The sequence below is a fragment of the Mesocricetus auratus genome, unplaced genomic scaffold, assembly GCF_017639785.1.
Source record: "Mesocricetus auratus isolate SY011 unplaced genomic scaffold, BCM_Maur_2.0 Super-Scaffold_100676, whole genome shotgun sequence".
Lineage (NCBI taxonomy): Eukaryota > Metazoa > Chordata > Mammalia > Rodentia > Cricetidae > Mesocricetus > Mesocricetus auratus.
Window position 1 is genome coordinate 102,537,027 of NW_024429266.1, and position 25,417 is coordinate 102,562,443.

At 56.8% G+C, this 25,417-nt stretch overlaps 1 protein-coding gene across 4 annotated transcripts in view; it reads right to left on the minus strand.

Annotated features, from left to right (window-relative positions):
- Positions 1–25,417, minus strand: part of Sbno2 (strawberry notch homolog 2) — a 46,159-nt gene that overhangs the window by 5,770 nt on the left and 14,972 nt on the right. For 3 of the 4 annotated variants that reach the window (XM_040739100.1, XM_005083326.4, XM_021234866.2), the window contains exons 2-16: positions 21,365–21,541; positions 19,644–19,717; positions 18,017–18,128; positions 7,960–8,121; positions 5,358–5,441; positions 4,995–5,091; positions 4,641–4,795; positions 4,409–4,542; positions 4,246–4,336; positions 3,996–4,139; positions 2,930–3,047; positions 2,573–2,678; positions 1,959–2,112; positions 388–564; positions 129–226 (exon numbers count right to left, since the gene is read on the minus strand). In XM_040739100.1, the coding sequence (XP_040595034.1) occupies positions 129–226; positions 388–564; positions 1,959–2,112; positions 2,573–2,678; positions 2,930–3,047; positions 3,996–4,139; positions 4,246–4,336; positions 4,409–4,542; positions 4,641–4,795; positions 4,995–5,091; positions 5,358–5,441; positions 7,960–8,121; positions 18,017–18,128; positions 19,644–19,717; positions 21,365–21,445 (1,787 nt within the window). In that variant the 5' untranslated portion in view covers positions 21,446–21,541. Of the gene's footprint in view, positions 1–128; positions 227–387; positions 565–1,958; positions 2,113–2,572; positions 2,679–2,929; positions 3,048–3,995; positions 4,140–4,245; positions 4,337–4,408; positions 4,543–4,640; positions 4,796–4,994; positions 5,092–5,357; positions 5,442–7,959; positions 8,122–10,889; positions 12,608–18,016; positions 18,129–19,643; positions 19,718–21,364; positions 21,542–25,417 lie in introns of those variants that run through there. The other variant, XM_021234867.2, reaches the window with a different exon arrangement.

Sequence of the window (25,417 nt, forward strand, 5' to 3'; positions counted from 1 at the left end):
CCCCGGGTGGCTGTTCCCAAACTGCTGAGGGGCAAGGGGCAGCAATAGGACACAGCAAGGTGGGCACCAGGGAGACGCGTCAACGGCGGCCCGTGCCTGGTGTGTGTCCCGCCACTCGCATTACTCACTCTGCAGCAGAGACGAAGCAGTCCAGGCGGCCCTCGTTTTCATCCAGTACTTCCCGCGTGCGCGCCTCGCCTGTGGACTGCAGCCCGATGACCACACACTGCGGGGACGGAGCGTCTGAGGGGGGCTTCAGGCGACTGCCCATCCTATCAGGTGCCCCGGGAAACCTGCCTGGCCTCCTGGCGTCCCACCACCGCAGACCACCAGGGCAGGCAGCAGGCAAGGGGCCACCCCTCCCCCAGGGCTGGCCGTGGCGCTCACCTTGCCCTGGTTCAGCTCCTGCTTGGCCAGCTCGACCAGCCTCTGCACCTTTGCTGCGATGCACAGGTACTTGAAGAAGCGCTGGTGTGCCGACCAGAACTGACCCCACAGGGACTTGCGAGACTCCAGGCCGATCCAGTCGGCCGCCTGCTGGAACACGGTCAGGGCTTCGGCCCACTGTAAGAGCAAGGCCTGTGCTGAGCCGGCCAGCCAGATTAGGCAGGGGCTCTGGGGGCAGGCAGGGGCTCTGGGGGCAGGCAGGGGCTCTGGGGGCAGGCAAGGGGCTCTGGGGGCAGGCAAGGGGCTCTGGGGGCAGGCAAGGGGCTCTGGGGGCAGGCAAGGGGCTCTGGGGGCAGGCAGGCAGCACGGGGACAGCCAAAGTGTGCAGTGAGGGTGTCACAGCGAAGGCACGGGGCAGGGGCGGATGCGATCAAAACACGCCACGTTCACATACAAAGATGTCAGACAATGTTCAAAACAGAGCATGGGGCTGTAAGAGGCTGTTTTTGTCATTTGATTAAGAACCTCAAGTAGTTGCCAGTAATCTGAGCACTCTGGAGGCAGAGGCAGGCGAATCTCTGAGTTTGAGGTCAGCCCAGTCTACAGAGTTGAGGTCTAGGATAGCCAGAAAACCAACCAACCAAAGAAACGAAAAATAATCTCATGTCCAATTTAAAAGCCTCTCTCACTGGGGAACGGGGCTTCGGGACGCAGGCTTAATGTACCCTAGGCTGGCTTTGAGTTGGACATGTAGCCAAAGGTAACTGATTTCTGATCCTCCTGCCTCTGCCTCCCAAGTGCTGGGATGACAGACTTGTACCCCCATCCAGTGTCAGAGTTTCTACAGAACAGGTGAAATCAAGGTCCCCGGGCAGCAGGGTCACCAGGCCCAATCATCGTCTGTGGTGAATCCCAGGCTCTGCAGGGTCCTGAGTCCCTGCCGGGAGCTACACCCACCCCACTCAGGAGAGCCACACTTGTCCTAGGGTCTCTGGGTACAGCATCTTTCCCGGAGGCCACAGGGTCAGGCACCATAGATGTCCCTGTTGGTTTCCAAAGCATGGCTCTGCCAGAACCATGCATTGTGACCTTTTGTTATGTTGGGAGACGGGTTTTCCTATGTAGTCCAGGCTGGCCCCAGCCTCCTGAATGCATGGCTGACTGCAGTGTGTGGCCACAGCCGGTCTGCTCTTTCCTACTGAGTGGTCTTGCCCACACTGGACATTTTAGGGCTGGAGAGATGGCTAGGAAGCTGACTGCTCTTCCAGAGGCCCTGAGTTCAATTCCCAGCAACCACATGGTGGCTCACAACCATCTGCAATGAGATCTGGTGCCCTCTGCTGGCCTGTAGGCAAATATGCAGACAGAACACTATATGTAATAAAAATAAGTTTAAAAAAAAGGTAACAGTGAAAAGAACAATTGCTCCAGCTGAACCAATGTAGACAGTGGGCTCCAGAAAGCATCTGCTCCCTGCTACAGAGATGTGCGGCACGTGTGGATGGCGTAACTCTGCTACACAGATGCAGGAGGAGGGACAAGGCTCCCTGCAGACAATCACCCCAGCTTACCAGCCGGGCTGCCCGATTATAGACCTGCTCGAAGGCGGGGGACAGCGGGATCTCCTCGATGCGGAAGGTGACCCCTGAAAAGCTGAGCTGGCGTGCGATGTACATGCCACTGACTTTCATGTCCATGGCCACAATCTCCATGGCGCCCACTCCCCTGCAGACAGACAGGACCTCTGAGCACTGTGTCCCACTGGGCACAGGGTGGACATCGCAGGCAGGAAAGAGGCAGGAAGCAGAGGCCCTGTGGCCATGAGGGAGGCATGGGGCTGGGCCTGGAGAGACTTGGTGGCCAGAGGGGAGCAGAGCAGAGGACTCATGAGAAGGGGCTCATCTTTCTGAGGGTACAGGAGGTGCCGGGGAGAGACAGGATGGGATGCATGGGTTTTTTTGTTTTGTTTTTTGAGGCAGGGTTTCTCTGTGGCTTTGGAGGCTGTTCTGGAACTGGCTCTGTAGACCAGGCTGGTCTTGAACTCACAGAGATCCTCCTGCCTCTGCCTCCCAAGTGCTGGGATTAAAGGCTGCGCCACCACCGCCCGGCCCTGGGATGTATGTTTTAAGGGCCCTGGGCATGCCTGGCAGGGACGGTCACCCCCCACAGGCAGATCGAGTCTCACCTCTTCTCAATGGCATGCAGGAACTCTTCAAAGGTCCGGAAGGGTGTGCCCTCTCCCCAGATGCCCAGGCGGCTCATGTAGATCATGTTGCGGGGCTCGGAGGCACCTACAGTTGGAAGCAGGGAACATGTCAGGAGTACCCAAGGTCAGCCTGAGCCCACCAGCAAAGGGAAGTGAGGCTTGGGGACAGCAAGTTCCATATTTGCTCCAGGTGCCAAGTAGAAACGAAATAGATCTAAGTCCCCTGCCCGGCTGTCAGGACACCCTCCCTCCCTCCTTCCCTGTGTGGGTGACACCTCAAGAGGCCACACACGTGATGAGCTCGCCCACCCAGCTCAGCTGCTGCTCCCAGCCCACCTGTGGCGCTGGCGTATACGACCCTGGCCTGGGGCAGCTTGTTTTGCAGGTCCAGCACGGCCTTGCCCATCTTGGTGGAACTGGCATTCTTGGCTTTGTGGCACTCGTCGAACACAATCTGGGATATGCCGGGTTAAGGAATATTCCAGAAGGGTGGAAGGTGTCCCTGGTCAAATACCCCACAACGTGTCAGAGGCACAGGAGTGGCAGTATGTGTCACCGAGAGGAGGGCGGGGCATCTGAGGACACATGCTATCTGGAGTGTGTTAAAAAGTGCTGGGGGGCAATGTGGCTCTGGGGGGTGCATGCTTATCTAGCAGGCAGGGAGCTTTGAGGTCCTCCTCAGTAACCACATAAGCCAGGCCTGGCTGCTCCCGCCTGTCAAGGCAGCCCCTGAGAGGGGGGGGCAGGAGGGGGGCTTAGCAGAGGTACCAATGTAAGACTGCACGGCAACCATAATACCAAGAAGGGAAGGACAGAAGGAATGCATGCCGGGTAGAGTTCCTTGCCACAGGAGCACAGACCCTGTGGGCCTCAGGGACACCACCCCTGGCATATACCTGTAGGGCTAGTGTCATTCACCATGGGCACACACTGTGCCCAGGGTCCTGAGGGCTACCCACACTGAGGATCCCCACATGGACAAGCTCTGTCCCACAGTGTCAGCCAGAGGCTCCTAACACTACAGGGTGTCGCCTACAGGCTTGCTAGGACCAGATCGGGAAGCCTCGGGGGAAAGATGGCTTGCAGGTCCTGTCCTCTACTCTGAAAGAAGCGTGTCAGCATTGTTGATGATGAGCTCCCAGCCGCTGGTCAGTGCACACCAAGGCCTCGGTCTCGTCTTGGGTCCCTCTGTTGCTCTCCCCTCCCAGGCTGAGGCCCTCACATTCAGGCCCTAGTCCTTCAGCCCTGCCTATCCATCCATCCATCCATCCATCCATCCATCCATCCATCCATCCATCCATCCACCCACCCATCCACCCACCCACCCACCCATCCATCCACCCATCCATCCACCCATCCATCCACACACCCACCCACCCACCCGCCCTTGGCTACAGGATACCACACCATCAAAGGCCTCGCCGCACCACTGCAGGATCTGACGGAGGCGTGTGCGATGCTGCCCACCTGCCTGACTTTCTCCAATTAGGGCGGAGTAGGTGGCAAAGAGGACGCCCTCTGAGGTAGTGTTGTCACCGTACTTGATCTGCAGACACAGGTTCAGACATGGGGATGCATGCAGGGACTCCCCTCCCTCAGCGTCTCCCGTAGTACAGAGGGTGGACTCAGCTGACTCCCCGTGGCCTGCCTACCTTGCTCAGTGCATGCACTGCAATGCCTGGGGCCTCAATGTCTCTTAGGTCCCGTTCTGCGTCATACTTGAGGTCATTGGAGGCACTGAACCTGGGGAGAGGCCTGGTCAGGCACCGCTCCCTGTCCCACCCGCCCGCTCCGTTAGGCCAGGCAGGGGCTTACCACAACGCCTTCTTGCGCCCCCGCAGGTGGTTCTCCACTATGATGCCAGCCACTGTGCGGCCCTTGCCCACGCCAGCTCCATCCCCAATCAGGAAGCCAGCACGCTGCCCACTGGGCAGCAGGACCTCATGTTGCTGTGGGCGAGCAGAGGCAGGTCAGGTCTGGGTGCGTGGTGCCCTCCTTACAAGCCTGGTAGGGGCTGGGTGGGGTGGGGCAGGGTGGGGCTGGCTACCTGGCAGGCATAGGTGATGGCTTCCAGCTGTAGAGCAGACAGGGTCCCGCTGTCTGAGGCGGGCAGTGCCAGGGTGTAGGTTATGTCTGGGGGAGGAACACTGGACAGTGTGCTGGTCTCCACCACGCGGTCTGGATGCTGCTTCCCGATCTTAGCTGGTAAGGGGGCAGACAGCACAGCTGGCACACAGAGCAGCAGGGTCGAAGCGGCCAGTAGGATGCCAGCTGTCCACCTGCACGCACAACTCTGCTCCCGATGCCTCCACACTATGGATGTGGGAAAGGGGCCACCAGCCCTTGGGGTTCACAGTTGTCTTAGGGGGTGTCTCCCTTCTGTCCCTAGTGCAGAACTCACATTTGGACGGTACGTAGTCGGCATAGGTCTCAGCGTGGCCCAGCTCTTCTGCTTCCTCCTCCTCCTCTCCCTCCTCCTCCTCAGGCTGGCTGTGTGACTGTAGGTGTGACAGTTCAGGGGTCCATCCTGCTTTGCAGTGACCTAACTTCCCCTCAAGGACAGCAGCCATGCTATACAAAGTGCGCCCAGCACAGTGTTGGGGGCAGAGGTGGCTCTACCTTTACCCCTAAGTAGAGGTCTCAGTTTTTCCAACTGTAAAATGGGCAGGGCAGCCCAGCATTCAGGCTGCCTGGTGCCCAGAACACTGGGGATGCCTTCAGGGCCTGTGTCTCGTCCCCAGGAAACGGCCAGCCACCCGGTTACCTGGTAGCTGACGAGAAGAGGAGTGCTGGAGAGTGACGTCACTGTGTCTTCCAGAGCCGAGAATGGCCCGCTGGGCAGGAACAGCTGTGGGGAGGGTGTGAGCATTCTGTGCAGTGCCTGCACCCATAGGTGGGGGCTGCTGCATTCTCAGGGCCAACCCCCTCAGCCTGGGGCCTGGAGACTCTGGGAGGAATGGCTGAGGACAGACTGCCCTGTGGCACAAGGGGGACCGTGAGGCAGTAGCTTCTGGACCAAGGAAAAGTAGGTAAAAGCCAGTCAAGTAGTCCCAGTACACACTCGGACACCGCAGGCCGGGGGAATGTCCCTGGAAGACCTCCTCTGGGAGATCAGGTAGGAGTGTCCCCAACACTGTGACCACACTCCTCTACAGGACAGAAGGATGGCCCTGCGTCCTATCATGTGGACAAACGGTGTGGCCTGGCCAATGAGCTGAGTCTGTAGCCATTGCAGGGACGTGGTTCCTTTGCAAACTCTTTCTCAGACATATGGATACATGTAAAGACTTATTCACCATGTATGTAGGTGCACTGTGTGCATGCAGCACCTATGGAGACCAGAAGGCCTGGACCCCCTGAAATTACGTTAGAGACGGCTGTGATCCACCACGGAGACGTCGGGGACAAAGCCTGCAATGCCAGCGCACCCCCTCTTTTGTTTGGTTTTTTAAAATAAGAGTCACGTAACCCAGGCTGGCCTCAAACTTCCTATCCAGCCAAGGAGCCTAAAACCCCAATCCTCCTGCCTGTGCCCCGAGTGCTGCGATTACACCTGGTTCCCGTGGCACAGAGGACAGGACCCAGGGCTTTGTGCATGCTAAGGGAGCACTCTGCCCATTGAGCCTGGTCCCTCTGATTGGCAGATGGAGGAGCAAGGCACTGCTCAGTGACGGGGCCTTGCTGGTCTCAGCTCCTGATGGCAGGCAGGCCTTCAGCCCTGACCTGCGGGGCTCACTGGGGACTCAGCATCCTTGAGGAACGACAGGAGTCTCTGGGGCACTGCAGTGACAGTCACTATCACATGTCCCTTGCTCTTCTGGGAACAGGGCCAGGGGTGTTGAAAGCCAGCGGAAGCTTGGGAAGGTTACAAGTCCACACTCAACCTTCTGCCTTTTTCTTCTGTTTTTTTTTTTTTCCTTTCTTTCTTAAATTAACAAAAACCCAAACAGACTGGTGGAGGTTCCTGGAAGGCTGAGTCATGTTCCGGCCTACAGGCTGGGCTGGGGCAGTGCAGGGTGTTAGGTTTCAGATATGGGGCTTGGTCCACAGCAGCCTGGGGCCCTGGGTGGGGTGGGCAGTACCCTGTGGCCTTGATCTCAGCAAGGCACAGGCCTTTGTGGATCCTCACAGCACGGAGTGGAGAGGCAGCCTGTCCTTGTGCTGGCCCTGTGACAACTGCCCCACTGGCCCTTACGTCAAAGCTGTGGGGCATCAAGGTCTCCCACCTGCAGACTCCTGACAGCGTTCCTAACTTATGCTCTCGAAGTCTAGAAGCTTCCATCTGGAAGACCCCAGCAAGGCCTGGACTGGATTCCTCGCATTACTAGGATTAGGGACCATGTCAGGCTTGGCGAGGCTCTGTCCATGCCAAGGGCTGCCCAGGTTGGGACCATACAGGTCATTAGTGTCCTGGGGGGGGGGGAACTACCTGCTGAACAAGGGCCTTCTGGGTCAGTGTCCTGCACACCCTGACCCTGAGCACCCTATAATCACCTGACTAAGCTCTGCGGTGCTGCCCATGTGGAAACCCATCCAGCGTGTGCAGTGAGAGAAGAGGTCAGTCCCAGAAGCCAGGGTCCCCTGGGAGACACCAGCTAAGTGTCACCCTGGATAGCCCTGAGAGGCATCCTGGGTCCTGCAGGGAGCATAGCAGGGTCACTGACTACCACCTACCCAGGCCAGAGGTCGTCCCTGGCTATGACAGTCAAGCATGAGGTCGTCCCTAGCTAAGACAGTCAAGCATGTCTCTGGGGCCCACTGAGGGCAGAGTTTTTTGTTTTTTTTGTTTTTTTTTTTGGTTTTTCAAGACAGGGTTTCTCTGTGGCTTTGGAGGCTGTCCTGGAACTCGCTTGGTAGTCCAGGCTGGTCTCGAACTCACAGAGATCCACCTGCCTCTGCCTCCCGAGTGCTGGGATTAAAGGCGTGCGCCACCAACGCCCAGCGAGGGCAGAGTTCTTGAGGTAAGAACTGGTAACCTAAATTGCCTTCAGAGTCAGACATGCTGGCACACCACACACGCACGCACGCACGCACACACACACACACACCGGCATTCAGGAGGCTGAGGTGGGTAGATCAGGAGTTAAAGTTCAACCTTGGCCAGAGAGCAAAGTTGAGACCAGTCTGGGCTGTGTGAGACTACAGCTCAGAAACTAAGACACAAAAGAAAATAAGCTCAAACCACTGTGTCTCTGTTGGGTGTGCCTGTGTGCCCAGCAGGGGTCATCTGGGAACATGGGTGTGTGGTGGTGTGGAGACTGACCCTCCAGCCTCTGGGCATGCCTGCTGCTGTCTTCACTCCTGAGGAAGAGCTCAGGCCACAGTGCCCCCTACTCCACCCGCGTCAGCAGAGTGGCTCTGTTTACCTTGTCATGGGTGGCCGAGGCGGTGCTGACATCCCAGATGGTGGACACCTCGTTGAGGCTGTCAACATGCACAAAGTCAGGTGTATCGGGGATGTCTGACAGGGAATCCACAGAGGAGGAGAAGATGGAGGCGTTGGAGAGGTCCTCGAGGCATGAAGGGTCCTAAGAGAAGGCATGGGTGAGGCAGTGGCTGGCTTTGTGTGGGAGTCCATGCAAGTGACAATGATTTCTGCCACACAGTGGAGTATCACACAGCCACAAACAGGAGTGAAGTCCCACACACGACATGGAATGGCCTTGAGGAAAAGCTGCTCAGTGAGAAACAGACACAGAAGTCCAGTGTGGACTCTATGATCAAATGCTGGAAGAGGAAAACCCAGTGATGACAAATGGACTCCGGGGTTCCGGGGCAGGGGATGAGTGGTGTGATGGCTAAAAGGGGATGGGATTTCTTCTGATGGGATGGAACCTTCTAGAAGCCATTAAATACACAGCTACAAATACATTAAAACCACAGAAATGTACACTTTAAACGAGTGAAGTATGTGGAATACGGATCAAACTCAATACACCTGAGTCCATTTGCTCTGCAGCCCAAGCTGGCCTCAAATTCACACCAATCCTTTTCCCTCCATGAGCCTCCAGGCCACTGCCTCCACCGAGAGACTCTGAAAGCAGCCTGCAGGTTTTACAGACAAGTGATTGAGGCCAGGGTGCCATCCCAGAACTGCCCTGCCTCCCTGTGCCCTGCGGCAGAGACCAGAGGGTTGGGTCTGCTGACACATGGCCCTGGGACGTTGGGGAGCATCTCTTTGGCACAGCTAGAGGCCAGGAAGCCACCTGGGGCGGCATCAGAGCCAGGGTGACCCGCTGTGGGAGCCCCTTCTCACCCTGGCCGTTGGCAGTGACACCCCCGCAGCAGGCTGCAGTCTGCCAGGGCAGCTTATTAGGAGAATGGGGCTGTGCTGGGTGCAGGGGTTGTCCCTGACCCTGCTAGCCAAATTAGAGGTCTCCCACTGTGCCTCTGAAGACAGGAAGAAGTGACAAGGCAACAGGGGTCCCAGGCTTCAAGGTCAGGAGGGACAAAAGAGCCCAGAGAATGACCCAAGCCTGCCCAGCCCACTTTGAGGCTGCTCTCCAGGGCTTGTCTCCTTGAACTCAGGAGTCTTGGTCCTAGGGTAGATCCTAGGGAACCACCACTTTCTCCATTTGGTATGGGGTCAGCTAGCAGTGTCAGCCCCCTGGCTGAGGCAGACCAGGGTCATCTGGTTTCACCCAGGCCAGAGGAGGTGACTGGTTGGGTACCTGGCAGCTTCCTGGAGAACCCTGAGTGAACCTGGGTTGCTATGGGGCTCAGAGCTCTGTGACCCCACTGCAGAGGCGGCAGCCTGCTTTCAGGGGAAGAGAAGGGTGCCATGGGCTCCCATCATGTGCCGCGCCCTGTCCCACCTCCCTGTCCCCAGCATAACATCCAGTCTAAACCCTGGTGGGGCAGCACTGAAACCCAGGACAGCAGGGTGCCCAACGCCCTCCCGCACAGCCCTAGCAAGTCAGTGGGTCACTAGGGCCCGTACCGGAGGAGAAACCAAGGTACAGCAAAGCCAATGGCAACAAGCAACCCGGGTTCTGTCCCCACCTTCCCTGGGACGGGCTCTGGAGACATGGCTGGGGGAGGCGAACCCAGTAACTTCCACAGTGGCCTCAACCCAGGAGGCAGCCTGAGGGGGCAGGGTGGCTGATGTCCTGAAGACAGAGAAAGGAAGTGCGGGAAACTGAGGCACTAGATACACATAACAGGCCATTAGTTAAGGGTAGCGTGTGTGAGTGGAAAGCCCCTCACTGTGAAGTGCAAGGGCAGCATGAGGACCGAATGCGAGGGCAGAGGTGGGCACCGTGCCAACCTGGAACTCAGTCTCACATTGCCCGGGCTGACCTCAAACTTGCTATGTAGCTCCGGCTGGCCTTGAACCGCCAACCTCAATACCTCTAACTCCAATGCTAGGCGACAGGCGAGCACCTCACCTGGAACCTTCAACACCACTCTAAAACTTTTACCAACAAAACCAGTAAAGAACAAACATCCTGATGCCACCTCCCTACAGCCCAGCTACCCTGGGCTCAGGGACAATAAATACTTCATCTGGACACAGGGCTTCTGGGGTGCCGAGGTCCTGCTCACTTGTGAGTGCCAATACCCCAGGACACACCAGGACCCAGCTCTCAGTTGTCACTAGCTAATTTGCACAAACCCACACTGGCGACCCCCCCCCCATGAGAAATGTCACAGTTGAATGCCCGGTCCCTTGGGTACCCTGGGCCTCCCCTGCAGGATGCTCTGAGAATGGGGTTCCTAGTGAGGCCCCTCCAAAGTCTATACCATGTAGCTGCTCCCTGCTATATCTCTAGAGGCAAGAGCATGAACCTATTGGGTGGCACGAAGTGAGGTTGGGAGGGTCCCCACTGTGGTTACTGGCTGTGGCATTTGAGGTAGGCCTGCTAGGGGGAGGGGAACCTGCAGGAGCTAACCCTAGATCTTCCTAGGCCACTCTGAGGTCACAGAGCAGACTCCTCCCCAGCCCAGGAAGACTCCACAGAAATCCCCCAGCCCCCACGCCTTCAAGACTGGGAGACCAGAGGAACAATGGGCTCCCGGCTCTACCTACCCCACTGGACCTGGCTGGACTGAGTCCTGCCCTAGCCCAGGAAGAGGTGTTGACAATGACACCCTCAACTCCCTTCCCCAGCCACCCCCATGCCGGCTACTAACCTGCATCCCAAATCACTGGCTTAAGAAACTCTGGTATGTTCACCGTGACTTGCCAAGAAAAGGACAGAGTGGGCAGGGCTGGGGGCACCCAGCGCCACAGCTCTGCCACCTGTGGGAGCGCAAGGGGCGCCACAGGTGGCTCTGCGAGTCCCTGGCCGGTTACCTTGTTGAGTGAGGCGAACTGCAGCCAGAAGCGCAGCTGCGACATGGTCGGGGTGTGGGGCAGTGGCCGCTGTGTCCCCCTGGAAGAGCTGCCTGAGCGCACCACTCATGACCACGGTGGCCGCAGGCTCAGCAGCTCCGTGGGGCACGGAGGCAGCAGCGATCCTGCCGGCCCCATTTGCATGAGGGTTAGTCACCGGCTCCCGACTTCCCCTAAGGCTGGGCTGAGTTTCAGGAAATGATGCCTGCCTGGTAAGTCAGGGCAGTTACTGGCAGAGTGCGGAGAATTACTGTAGGGGGCGGATCGGTCCAGAAGGGCTGTCAACAACGGCGCACCCTGCCGGGTTCAGCGCCTGCTCTGCCCCACTCCTCCCATGGGGGCAGAGAAAGCCTCAGTTTCCCCAGGATTACTGAAGCACTGAGCTCTGCTCTGCCCCCCACCCCACCAAGGATGACAAAGGATGAGGGGCTGGAGGGGACTGGGCTAAGGGAACTGAGGTCTAAGTCCCTCTGTCCCTCCTTTTAGCCGAGCTAGGGCTCCCCAGCCCTACATCACACCATGTTCTCAAGAGTCCTCACCCCACGGCCACCAGTGCTCATTCCTGGTGTCCCTGAGGGAGCTGGGGTGTCAGGGACTGTGAGGGAGAGAGAGAGGACACTTCCAATGTGGGCACAGAGGTGTGATCCCCACAGGGCTGTAGTCATTTACGAGTGCCCTGGGCACTGGGGCCTCTCCTGACAGTGTCAGCTCCTGGGAAGGAGGCTGAGGAGCCCAGGCCAGCAGGATCCCATCCAGGGACAAAGAGCCCTGGCCATCTTGTCAGGACCACAGGGCCACAGGGTTCCCATAGATCCTCACACCATTGGCCACGCAGGACAGAGGCCCCAGAGCAAACCCACGTCCCCGGGCAGCCCTCGTCAACCCCGGCAGCATCAGCCCTACCCAGGAGCCCCGTACTGTACTGCAGTAGACTGAGCAGGCACCGAGCAGGCACTAATTCCAGTCACCCTTGAGGCTGAGACAGGAGGATTGTGAGAACACCCTTGGCTACACCGCAGGAGCCTATCTCAATAAACGTATCCAAAGATAGCCAGACTCAAAAGCCAACAATGGCCCGTGCTGACGCTGGTGTGGGGAGCTGAAGCCTCAGGACTCTGGGGAAGCAGTCAGCCAACTTCTTAGTCGCTCAGTGGCAAACGCTGGCCTAGAGTTGACTCCACAAACACATTTCCAGACACTCGTGGGGAAACTAGGAGCGCCCACAGCAGCGAGTCACAGTACATGAAGGGTTGGACAGTGGTTGTCCACCAACGCACACAGCACACTTCGTCCACAGGCAGGAATACTACACAGCCACGAACAGGAGAGACGCCAGTGTGAAACCGCGTGGCAGAACCTTGAGGACACGGGGCTCAGTGAGAACCAGACACAATAGCGTACTTGGTGTGGGGATCCAAGGGCTGGGAATGAGATGGAATAAACTCTCATGCAGATACACTTTCCTTTGAGGAGACAGAATGTTCTAGAATTGGATAGAGGTGAGGGCTGCCTGTGTCTGGAAATACACTCTATGCAGTCAAGGCTAACCTGATCCTCCCATGGGTGGTTAGCGTAGTCTGTAGAGCTGTGTGACTCCTGATTTAAAAAGACCTGTTGGGTGCTGGGTGGTGGCGGCGCACACCTTTAATACCAGCACTCGGGAGGCAGAGGCAGGCGGATCTATCTCTGTGAGTTCGAGGCCAGCCTGGTCTATAGAGCGAGTTCCAGGACAGTCTCCAAAGCCACAGAGAAACCCTGCCTCGAAAAATAAAAATAAATAAAAATACCTGTTGGCCAGATGTGGTGGCATACACCTTTAATCCTCCCACTTGGGGAAGCAGAGACAGGTGGATCTTGAATACGAGGCCACCCTGGTCTATATAGTGAGTTCCAGGACAGCCAAGGTGACAGAGAGAAGAAACCTTGTATATATGTGTGTGTGTGTGTCTGTATCTGTGTGTATGGTGTGTCTGTGTGTGTGTGTGTGTGTGTGTGTGTGTGTGTGTGTGTGTGTGGTTTGTGTGTCTACGTGCCTGTGTATATGTGTCTGTATGTGCACATGCGTACATGCTGGGGAGGCTCGGGAGGACAGGGACAGAGGGAAGCCAAGCCTGAGGGTGCAGGGCCTGAGGGCGCTCCCCGGGGTCACAGTTGGGTGGTCATGAGGAGAGAGCACTCATAGCCCCTGGAAGCCAGGCAAGGGGTCTCTAGGGGCCAGGAGGACTCAAGGCCAGGGGACAGAGTAGCTGGGACCAGTTAGCCTGGGAGGAGGGACAGCTGGGGACAGGGTGAAGAGGGATCCTGACAGAAGGGCCAGGCCACAGCACAAAGCACAGTGGTGTGAAGTTTGCTGACGGCCAGGAGGGGGTGGCAGGGTTGGCGTGGACGCTGCAGGCAGCCTGCAGGTCATCCCAGCCGCTTAGGAGCCACTGTCCATGTCACAGGGAGGCTCAAGCTGTGACCCCAGCTCTCAGGATGGAGGCTGAGGCAGGAGCACTATCATGAGGTCAAGTCCAGCCTGAACTACACAATGAAACTTTTGTCTTTAAGAAAATGAAACAAGGGGGCTGGAGAGATGGCTCAGCCCCTAAGAACACTGGCTGCTCTTCCAGAGGACCCAGGTTCAATTCCCAGCACCCACGTGGCAGCTCACAACTGTCTGTAACTCCAGTTCCAGGGTATCCGATGCCCTCAAACAGACACACACCAATGCGAATGAAATACAAACAAATACTTTAAAAAATGAAGTAAGTTGGGCCTGGTGACCTGCGTCTTCAGTGTCGGCACTTGGAGGCAGAGTGCATGGTGGGCAACAGAGTCCAGGGTCACACTCCAGACACCACATGAGTCAGGTGTGGCAGGTGGAGGAAGGAAGGTCAGGAGTTCAAGGTCATTCTCAGCTACATAGGGAGTGCAGGGCTAGCCTGGGCTACATGAGATCTTATCTCAAAAAACTGAAACAATAAAATTAAATTTAAAAGACTGGCAGCTCTTCCAGAGGACAGGGTTATTTCCCAGCACCCACATGGCAGTTCACAACTGTCTGTAACTCCAGTTCTGACACCTCACAGACAAATGCACACATAAAATAGAACTAACTAAATAAACAAACAAAAACCCCACTCCTGTTAGGGCAGCCTGCATCGGGGCCTGGCCTCTAGCAACACAGCCCAGCAGGGTCGGGGTTAGCTTTACTCTATCAGACAGAGGGGCAGACACATGGAGGAGCTGTGACACAGGCTCAGGGTATCTAGGTAACTGGGATGGTGGAAGTGACCAGAGGGGCTGCACATGCTGGCCTCACGCTAGGCTCCCCAGCTGGGCAAGCCAGGCTCAGAGGTTTGGCTGCAGTTCCTCAGGCCCTGCCCACTCCCCGCCTCTCCCCATGGCTCACAGGCTGGCGCAGCCCGGGCCACAGTGCTGTGGGTCCCGCTGTGCAGCCCTCCCCAAGCCCACTTCACGACAAGTGGCAGCAGCCAGTGTGGCTTCCCGCAAGCAAGCACCCCTCTCTGCTCTCCTTTCCCTGATGCCGGTAACTGCTGGGCAGCCAGTGGCCAGACCTCTGATCCCGACGAGCATTCACAGAGCAGTCGATGTGGCCACCGTGCAGGGCGGGGGAGGCGGGAGGCGGGAGGCTCCTTCCTGAGAGTGAGCTCATCTAGCTTCCCAGCAACCCGCATGTTACAGGACACACAGTCTTGGAGGGAAAGTGGGGGGCCTGGGGTGCAGGCCTACCTGTACACACAGGACTCCGTGCTCACTGTACAGGGCTAAAAATGAGGGGTCTGTACGGCTCTGCACCCACACCAGGAGCCTCAAAGGAGATGCAGGGATTGGTGGTCCCTGGAAAGTTAAGGACCCCAGGGCACTCCAGGAGGGGCACAGGCCAGGAGAGGCCTAAGGAGCCTGCAGAAGGGTGAGTGGCTGGATAGCAGTCACTTCCCTTTGCCTCAAGCAGCCCTCACAGCTGTGCGGTGGTGGCAGCTGCGCACGCCATTAATCCCAGCACTGAGGGGCGGAGGCAGGTGGATCTCTGTGAGTTTGAAGCCAGCTTGGTCTACAGAGAGAGTTCCAGGACAGCCTGGTCTAAAAAAACAAAAACAAAACAAACACCCCTCACTCTCATTTGAGTCAGACTTTGCTCTTCCCAGGAAACAGTCAACCCGTCTATCCCCCCAAACAGGAGCTTCCTTCAGCTACAGCTTACAGGGGAGGTGACCTTTGCCCACACTTCCACTTCTGGTCTGCACCCGCCGAGAACCACCGGGACAAGTCCCCATGGAAACTGTGTCGAGCGGGTAAACAAGTTCTGCAGATGAGCAGACAACACACATGTGGGGCATTGTTCAGCGTGGAGGGAATGACACAGTCACAGTGTGGAGGGACCCAGACGCAGAAGGCCACACAGTGTGGGGACTCCACAACAGGAAATGCCCAGAGCGGGAGCATCCAAAGACGGGAAAAGGATTCTTGGGTGCTGGGGACTGAGAGAGGGAGGTGGTAGTTCATGAGATGGGTGACATGGTAGCTTTCGAGTCACGTGATGTCTCAACTTTAAAAAAACAAACAACAACAAAAAAACCAACTGAAGAATGGAGACAAAACCAGGCGTTGAGCACCCACGCACCTGCACAGCCCAGGGTGGGCTATCCCCACAGGGGTTTGTGGACTTGTTCCGGTCACGGGGCAGGGATATCAGAGCCCATGGGGTGGGGGCTCCATGGCACCTGGTGATGGAAGGCAGAGCAGGGATGCACAGGGCCCTCTCCTCGTAGAAGCGGGTGGCTGAGGGCTGGGGCCGGCTGTAAAGGAAGGCAGGGCTGCAAGAGGCAGGGTCAGGAACTGCAGACACTCTGGGAGCCTGAGTGACACTGCATGATGGGAAGGTCCAGTCGGCAGCCACTGGGGCCCCAGGTGTGGAAGGTGTGCAGCCTCATGGGACATGACCCCACTGGAGGAGGAGCCTGAGCAGAAGACAGCAGAGGCCACTGCCAAGTGCCCTGAGCAGAGCAGGCTCCTACCCACGAGGAAGGGACAGACAGAACGGCAGACCAAACTCTGCGTTTCTGTAGTTTTCTTCTTGCTTTGAGACAGAATCTCGAGGTGTAGCCCAGGAGCACCCCAGACTCTCTGTCGTCCTGCCTGGCTCCCTGAGTTCGGGGACGACAGGAGGAATTTCTCCCCAGAGGGGGCTAAGTCACATGGCTCATCTCTTTTCTTTTTGCTTCTTCTACCAGGAAATTCAGGGGCTCGTGCTTAGTTCCCAGGGGCCTGAGGGCTTCTTCTCTGCTGGCTCCAGCAGGGCTGGGTTTTCTGTCCAACTCCTGGCTCACACAGCGACAGTGAACACGCCCACAGGTAGCTCAGAGGCCATGTGAGGGCTGGGGTGTCTAGAGCACAGAGGCTTGCTGCCAGCAAGGCAGAAGCGCTACGCCCGGGTGGGAGGGGCTGGCACCACACCCTGCCAGCCCAGCATCTCCAGGGGACTCGCAGCCCCCCTCCCTGTTCAGAGCCCACAGCATGGCATCTCCCGGGATCCCGGATTCACACCGTCCTGCCTCCCTCTGAGGATCCCAGGGAGACATCCCAGCTCAGGACCCTCACTTAAGCATTCTCCATGTTCCCTCTGCCCCACTGTGAGGCTTGGGTCAGGTCTGGCTCCTTGTTCTATGGAATTCAAGGCTATTCACAGCCTGGGGAGGAGGGGGAGGGGGAGGCAGGTGACAAGTCTGGGGGGCGGGGCAAGACTACAACCAGTGGTTTTAACAGAGTCTCCTGGGTCCAACCTTCTGTGGACAGGCACAGGCATGAGGGTGGGCACCTCCACAGGCATCTTGGGGACAGTGTGCAGGACACATACAGCAAGTGCTCAATAAATGCTCACCCACAGGATGGATTGACCATCTGCCATGAGAGGTAACAGTTAGCCACTATGTTGCCAAATGTGTTGGGACAAATAGGGTTGAGACCACAGGAGGGCAGAGACAATGAGAGGGAGAGGCACTACAGACAGAGCTGGGTCACACTCGGGACAGCTGACCCAAGCACCGGGCACACCCACGGGGATTCGATTGACTAACGCTACCCTGACCCCTTCTGGTAGCGGCCCACATACAAGGATGGAAGGAGAACGCGTTTGCTCTTTGCCGGCTCCCTCACTCTTCTGCATCTACCCTGCAGCTGAGACATTCCTTCACCGTGTTAGGAGGGTCAGGATCCCAGTGCAGACTGAAGGCCAGCAGTTCCCTAGAATCCTCCAGACTCCAGCGCTGGATTGGGACTGCTGAGACATCCGCCTCGTGGACTGAGCAACTACCAGAGACAACCACTGCTGGACGAGGGTCACCTGGACCACAGCCCATAAGCCACACTACTGAATGTGTCTACATCTATGTGCGTATATAATATATGTTACATATTCACTCATTAGTTCTATCCCTTAGGATCCTGACTGACACAGAGAGGCAGACACATCAAGATAGACAGAAAGGCAGAAGAGGCTGACAGGCTTGGCTTCCTCGCTGTGTTCTGAGGAGCCTAATGACACAACATTCATTACACTTCTGGACAGACCTGGTGGCAGAGACATGTGCCACTGCCCTGTCACCGAGCAGAGCCCTCTGGGACAGCTGGGTGGTAGAAAGAGGGGCTGGTGGGGGGCAGACGCTGGCTGCCCATGGGGAATGGACTCAGACCCTTTCCTGTGATTTGTGAGTGGGTTTTACTACCACCTCATGCTACACGGGGCATGGCCGCTTTGTCTAAGGCCTGCAGGGAGACCCCCACAGTGCAGGGTGTGAGGCAGGCATGAGATCCCATGGTGGCCAGTGCAGATGATCTACCTGTGGGCCTCAGGCCCTGGCAGCCCTCGGTCTTCCTCATACAGCTACCCTGGCTATGGAAAAGTCATCTCCGGACACAACCCTGACAAAGGCCAGTGACAGCTCTCTATTCCAGGATGCCAAGAGCAGTCTGGGTGACTTGATCCTCCCTGACCACAGTGGCCTTGAATCCCTGTCCCACCAGCCTTGCTGAAGACTGGTGGCCACAGCTCAGAGCCCTGTGCAGTGGTGCAGGGTGACTGTTACCTGAGGAAAGTCGTTGCTCTTGGAGAAGAAGCTGGGGACAGTGGCTGTGGTGGGGTAGCTGGTGTCAGGGCAGGACTGGCCACCAAGGAATGGGGTGGAACCCACCAACTGTCTGCAAAAAGAAATAAGGACAGTTACCATGGGGCTCAGTGAGGCAAGGGGGGACCCCTGTCAACTCATAGGAGCTCAGTCACATGGCTTATGAGACTCAGCTTGCCGCGCTGGGCAGCCATGGATCCAGCCCAGGAGCTTCAGAAGGACACACAGCTTCAAGAAGCCTGGGCCAGGCCTCAGTCAGTCCACCAGCCAGCACCGCCTCCTACATGGCCCCCAGACTCTACACCCAGACAGGCCAGACAGGACGACCTAAGACCATCTGCATGCACCTTGCCCTGTTCTCAGTGGCTAAGGACAGTAAGGAGAAGAGTGTGGACAGGACAGACATCAGTCCTGTCAGACGCACTGCAGCTGATGAGGTGGATGCAGTGAGCTGCACTGGGCCTGGGGGAGGGGCAGAGGGAGGCGGTTGGTCCCAGAGCCTCTCCACGTGGAGCTCCAACTCTGTCCTCACGGTCCCTGGCGCAGAGGGGCAGTGGCCATCCCTAGGGCCTCTACCTCTTATCTGGAGAGGTTTACACACCTGTCACACACACAGGAATACCTGTTACACACACAGGCACACCTGTCACACACACACAGAGGCACACCTGTCACACACACACAGAGGCACATCCGTCACACACACACACACAGAGGCACACCTAACAAATCCTAGAGCGACTGACTAGGAGCTGGCTCCTGCAGGCACCAGGAGCTGCTGTGCAGGCACCAGGACCCTCACCAAGTCGCTGGGTGTGGCCACATACCCCGAGAACCTCAGCACTGGGACAGGCAGAGCTCTAGGTCCAATGAGGGATCCCATCTCAAAAGACAAGTGGATGGGGATGGAGAGATGGCTCAGTGGTTAGAGCACAGGCGACTCGGTTCCCAGCACCCACGTGGTGACTCACAACCACCTGTAACTCCAGTTCTAGGGAATCCAACACCCTTCTGGCCTCCATGGCATGCATGTCATATGTAAACACACATGCAGTCAAAATACCCATAAATGAACTGGGTGTGACAGCCACCCTTTAATCACAGCACTTGGAAGAAGAGGCAGGTGGATGTCTGTGAGTTCCAAGCCTACACAGGGAGTGCCAGTCAGGGCTCCAGAGTAAGACCCTGTCTCAAATTTCAAGGGAAAAAGAGAAGGTGGTGAGTGACTAGGGAACATACCCAACACTGACTTCGGGCTCCACATGTAAAGGCGCATGCATATGCACATGTACACACGCACGCACGCACGCACGCACACACATACACGTATGCACGCACGCACACCCTGGCACGGAGGCTCTGACCACATCTGCTTTGCTCAGGGCATGCTCCCCAGGCAAAGTCCTTCCAAGCCTTCAAAACCCAGGACTCTTTGGGTGCCCTGCGGTCCCCACCCCAGCAGCCTCGGCCATGTCAAACCCAGAGGACCTGTCCGCAAACACGCTCTCCAAACATGGCCTCCGGGCTGCTCTCCTCACGGGTGGCCTCTGGCCACGCAGAGCTGGGGTGAGGCCCACTGAGCACTTACTGGCTTTCACTGGAGAAGGTGGGGTACGAGGCAGGTGAGAAGCTGCTCCACCAGGGACAGTGCATGAGTCGATTCTGAAACACAGCAGCATCAGGTACAGCATGAGCACAGCAGGCCCCAGTGTGCCTCAGTTTCCCCATGTGCACAAGGGAAGCATGAAGGGTTGCAAAGAGGGCAGCAGGGAGCAAATGACACGCCGAGTGTGAGTGCATGGCCCCCAGAAGGCTGAGTATGTTCCCTTCCCATATCCCAGGAGGCTAAGCTCAAAGGGATAGGGCTAGGGCTTCATGGCAGAGCCCTGCTCAGAATCCTCAGTGAGGGGCTTGGGAGAGGTTGAGCCTGGGGTGTGGTGCCAGGCTCTGAGGTTCACTCAAGACCTCAATAGGACCCGCATTCCACCCCAGCTTTGATGCTGCCCTGAGTGAGCAGCCCTGGGACGTCACCAGAAAGGACCACATCTGGGCGGTCCCAGCACCATTCACTGAGAGCCCACCATCGCTGTTCTGTCCCTGGAATCCTGTGTGGGAATCACACCAGGGGGATGGAGGGAGGGAGGAGAATGCAGCGCTATTTATAGCAGAGGAAATTGGACTTTCTCCAAAGGCCCCACAATAGGGAAATAATTAAGTAAATTATGGGCTGTGGATGAAGGAACAGTGGGCGGGGAACATGGAGGGCCAAGCAGAAAGGACAGGAGCTGGACATGGCCTGGTTGACGCTGGCCACAGGTCCTGGATGCCAGCCAAGGGTTCTGAGCTGTGAGTGACATTCTGGGTATCAGCAGCTGTGGCTTCCCCCACCCCATGAGCCGGGAGCTCCATCAATGACTCTTCCTCTTCATGTGTCCCCACAGAGCACGTGGTGACACAGGGGACACGGTGTGGACGCTGGGTAAGCACCGTCCTACCTGGCCCTTCCAGAGTCTCAGCTGTCCCCATCTGTGTTCCTGGGACGATGCTATGACATAGCTCTGGCTTACCCTCACCCCATCTGACCACCCACCCTTCCTGTGTCCTGGAACAGTGTGGGTGTCCTGCATCCTCAGAGCCTGTCACAGAATGAGGAGGACACAGAGGGTGCAGTCTCCCTTAAGAAGAGCCACTGCCAGCCGGGCGTTGGTGGCGCACGCCTTTAATCCCAGCACTCGGGAGGCAGAGGCAGGCGGATCTCTGTGAGTTCGAGGCCGGGCTGGACCGACAGCCTCCAAAACAATACAGAGAAACCCTGTCTCGTAAAACCAAAAAAAAAAAAAAAAAAAAAAAAAGAAGAGCCACTGCCAGGAGCTGAGGCAGGAGGACTGCTATGAGTTTCAGGTCAGTCTGGGCAACAGAGTGAGACCCTGTCTCACAGAACCCAAAAGTAGGATTGGAGCTGGGGCTGTCTGCACCGTGTAAGTTCTGAGTTCCATCCCCAGCACCACAGACACCAGGTGTGGTGCGCACACCCGTCACCCGGCCCCTCAAGAGATGGAGCCAGGAGTTCCTGATCACCCTCCCAGACCAGCAAACTTGAGGTCAGGCTGGATTACACGAAACACTGCCTCAAAACAAAACAAAACAAACAGAAGACCCCCCCTTCCCCCGCTGCCAACTACAGGGTGTCATAGGGAGCTGGGGAGCAGGACTCTGTACGCCGAATGCTCCAAAGGCTGCCATCGCCAAGTTTGCCATCAGGGCAACCACATCCCCTGGGGTGGTTGTGAGACCAAGGACAAGGCTCACCTGCAGCTGGACGCCACCTCCGGGAGGCGGGAGCTCATGCGAAGGGAAGTCCCCATCCATGGTGAGCTCCACTGCCAGCATCAGGTGGGTTGGCAGTGGGGCTCCGCGACCCTCAGGTGGCGGCTATCTGGGCTCCTCACTCTGTGGTGCTGACAGCAGCGGGTGTGATGTCATGTCCTGTGGAGGGAGAGGAGGCCATCCTGAACTGACTGTGTCGCCCATCTGGGAAGGTGTCAGGGCAGAAGGTCCCACTGAGTCCAACCACTCCACCAGGAGTGAAACAGCCCTGGGGCCCAATAGGGAGGGAGGGTCAGTCAGGCTCCCTACCGACACTGCAGACACCCAGAGCCTGCCAGGAGCCCCAAGTCTCTCACAAGTTCCCACTGGGTCAGACCAAGGAAGACCCTGTTCAGGGTATTCCTAGCTTGGTGGTGATGAGCCCTGAACCCCCACACAGCCAAATGCAGGACGGTTATGCCCTGCCCCAGGTCTGTGGCACAGACCAGAGCACGTGGAGGTCCCCAGGCTCTCTACCAGCCTAGACTTGAACCCCAGGCCAGCCAGGAGGGTGGTGGAATTCAGGCAGGCAGCCACAAGGTTAATCACCAAGAGGCAGGAAGGGGAGAAGGCCACCGCCCAGCCAAGCCCTGGAGCAGAGCTGGGCCTTCCAGTAATTGCCCACAGCTCAGGCCGCAAGCAGCAGGCAGTGGCTTGTGTAATCCAGCCAGGGGAAGGTCCTGCCTGGGGACAGTGGCAGGAGGCAGGGAAAGGGGCCCAGGGGGCAGAGGCAAGACTGCCAGCAAGTCCAGAGTCCTGCTCTCCACTAGTCCCAGGTCAGCTCTGCAAGCCCAGACCTGTGACAGCCTGGTCACAACGGGACAGCACTCAGAGTAGCTCATGGTGGATGGACACTGGGGGACTGGCCATCCTCATATTTTGGGGTGAACTGGGGCTATGGTTCAGTGATGAACGTTTGCCCAGTCCTGGGTGCTGCAAGCCTGTCACCCTGGGACTAGAGAAGCTGAGGCAGCAAGATAACAATTTGAAGACTGGACTGGGCTCCAGAAAGTAAATACAAACTATGGGGCTGGAGAGACGGCTCAGAGGTTAAAAGCACTGACTGCTCTTCCAGAGGTGCTGAGTTCAATTCCCAGCAGCCACATGGTGTCTCACAAACACCTGTGACGAGATCTGGTCCTATCTTCTGGCCTGCAAGGACAACAGCAGGCAGAACACTGTACACACAATAAATAAATACATCTAAAAAAAAACCTAAAAGCAAAAAAAACCCCACAGACTATGTGGTGTTGCTTGGCAGTTTGACAGGGGCAGACGAAGCTTTGGGTTTGACCCTCGGGACCCTGTAAATAAGCTGTGGTGGTGCTCAAGTGTCTTCCTGTACTAGGGAGATGGAGCAGGGGAATCAGGAGGTCACTCTGGGCTACATAGGAAGTTAGGACTAGCCTGGGCTACATGAGCCCCAACTCAGAAACAAACAAGGTACTGGAAAAATGCTCTACCTAATAAAAATGCACAATGGTGCAGGTTTTGGATCACCAGCACCACAGAGCAAGCCTGGTATAGCCACACACACTTACAACCCAACAGTAACCATTGCAGACACGACCAAACGGTCAGTGAGAGACTGTCTCATGGGAGGGAGTCAGGGAGACTAGGACTCAGCAGCTGGAACGCTAGCTCTGCACATACAAGGACCTGACTCCATCGATAGCAAACGCAAGGTGCTGCCAAGCACACCTGTGTGTCCGTCCGTGTGTGTGCGCGCGTGCGTGTGTGTGTGTGTGTGTGTGTGTGTGTGTGTGTGTGTCCCCGCACTAGCAGAGCCAATGCAGGGTAGTCAGGGCTCTAAGGTCATCCTCGACAACACGGTGGCTTGGAGGATCAGCCAGTGTTGCATGAAACCATTTTTTAAAGATTTAGTTTTATGTGTATGGGTGTTTTGCCTGCACCGGTGTCTGTGTGACATGTGTGTGCCTGGTGCTGGAAAAAGCCAGAACCGGCATTGGATCCCCTAGAACTGAAGTTACAGACAGTTGTGAGCTGTCATGGAGGAGCTGGGGATTGAACTTGGCTCTGCAAAAGCAGACAATGCTCCTAACCTCTGGGCCACCTCTCTAGCCTGAGAGACTGTGTTTTGTTGTTGCTGTTTTGGTTTGGTTTTCTGAGACAGGGTTTCTCTGTGCAGCCCTGGCTGTCCTGGAACTCACTCGGTAGACCAGGCTGGCCTCCTGTCTCTTCCTCCCCAGTGCTGGAGTGTGTGTGCACTTTAAAGATGTGCACATCCAGCTAAGGTTTCTAAGCAAAGGGATCAGGCAGAGACTGAGAGTCCCTTTGGCCTCTGTGTACGTATCCACACAAGCCTGTGCACAACAGCCACACTCAAATGCGCACGTGCAGGTGTCAGGGCCAGGCAGGCCAGTCCTGGCTCCACCTTGACCTGTGGACCTTGGGTCTTCGAAGCCCTAGCTAGAGGCTGGCCTGGAGGCTACACTCAGGCTGCTGTCTTCAAACAGAAGCTGACTGGTCATCCCAGACAGTCCTCAGGGCCTGCAGAGCAGGCTGGGCCTCACTGTGCTTGTGTCCTTCCCCCTTGTCATCTCGGGACACGGTGCCCCCTCCTGTTTTGAGTGGCAGTCCCAGAAGGTGTGGTCATGCTTGGTCAGTCAGGGACAGGGGTCAGATTCTGTTGGGGAAGTCCTGTGTATATGTCAATAAAGCACTGTTGGCCAATAGGGAAGCAAGATAGGTGGGACTAGGAGTCGAGGAGGACTCTGGGTAGGAGAAACACAGGAAGTCACAATGTAGCCCGCCAGAGAAATAAGATTTCCAGAACTTTGCTCCGGTAAGAGAAATACTTAGATTAGCAATTATGGGATAAATACTTAAGTCAGAGCTAGCCAGTAAGAAACAAGCAAGGCTTCATAATTAATACAGTGTCTTGTGTGTTATTTGGGGGCTACAACGCGGCAGAGCCCAGGCGACTGGTGGGGAAAAACCCAAAGCTGCTGGCAAGGAAAAGGCTTCTCTCTACAAGATTCAGTAGCCACTGAGTGTGAGGAGCCACCACAGGTGACTTAGGATCTGTGCTTTGGTGATCCTCAATGGCTCCTCTGACCAGACAGAGGGACAAACCTGGACCTGGGGTGGTGACGGGACAACACGGGCACCTGCCAAGACAGCCACTGGCACCCTGAACTGAAGAGGAAGGAGCACAGGCAAGCCAACATGGCAGAGCCCTAGAGCCATCTAGCTAACAGGGCCGGGCAGTGGTGGTGGTGCACTTTAATCCCAGCACTGGGAGGCAGAGGCAGGCGGAGCTCTGTGAGTTGGAGGCCAGCCTGGTCTACAGAGCGAGTTCCAGGACAGCCTCCAAAACAATACAGAGAAACTCTGTGTCAAAAAACAAAACAAAAAAGTTGAAAAAACAAAACAAACAAACAAACAAAAATATAGCTAAATAGAGCTGTCGCAAGACCCAGCAATCCTGCTCTTAGCCATGTACCCAAAGCACAGAGCCACACAAATCCCACATGAAGCTCAAAATGGCACTATCCATGCAGCCCAGGGTCCCTTGATAAATGATGACACATTGTGTGTATCACCCACACACCAGAGTATGACACAGACACGCACAGGCGTGGGGCTCAGGCACACGCCACAGGAGGGAGGGACACTGGACGCATTGTGCTCAGAGAGACAACCAGACAAAAGACCCCAGTGAGGGACCCTGGGATAAAAATCCAGACGGCAGGTGATGACCCGAGAGGTCGGCAGGAGCAAAGGCCTGACTCCTGCAAGCTGTCCTCTGACCTCCACACAATCCATGGCACTCCTGCGCATGCACACGCATACACACACGTACACACACAGCCTCCTCCATCCTTCCTAGCGTCCCCTGTGGATGTCCCGCCTCCCAAGGTGTGCTGTTTCCTGCCCTTGAATTCACTCTGGGTTAACCAGCCAGTCCCACAAACCCCCAGAATACACCGGGGGCTGGCTGGCTGGCTTAGTGGGTAAAGACTTTCTCTTCGG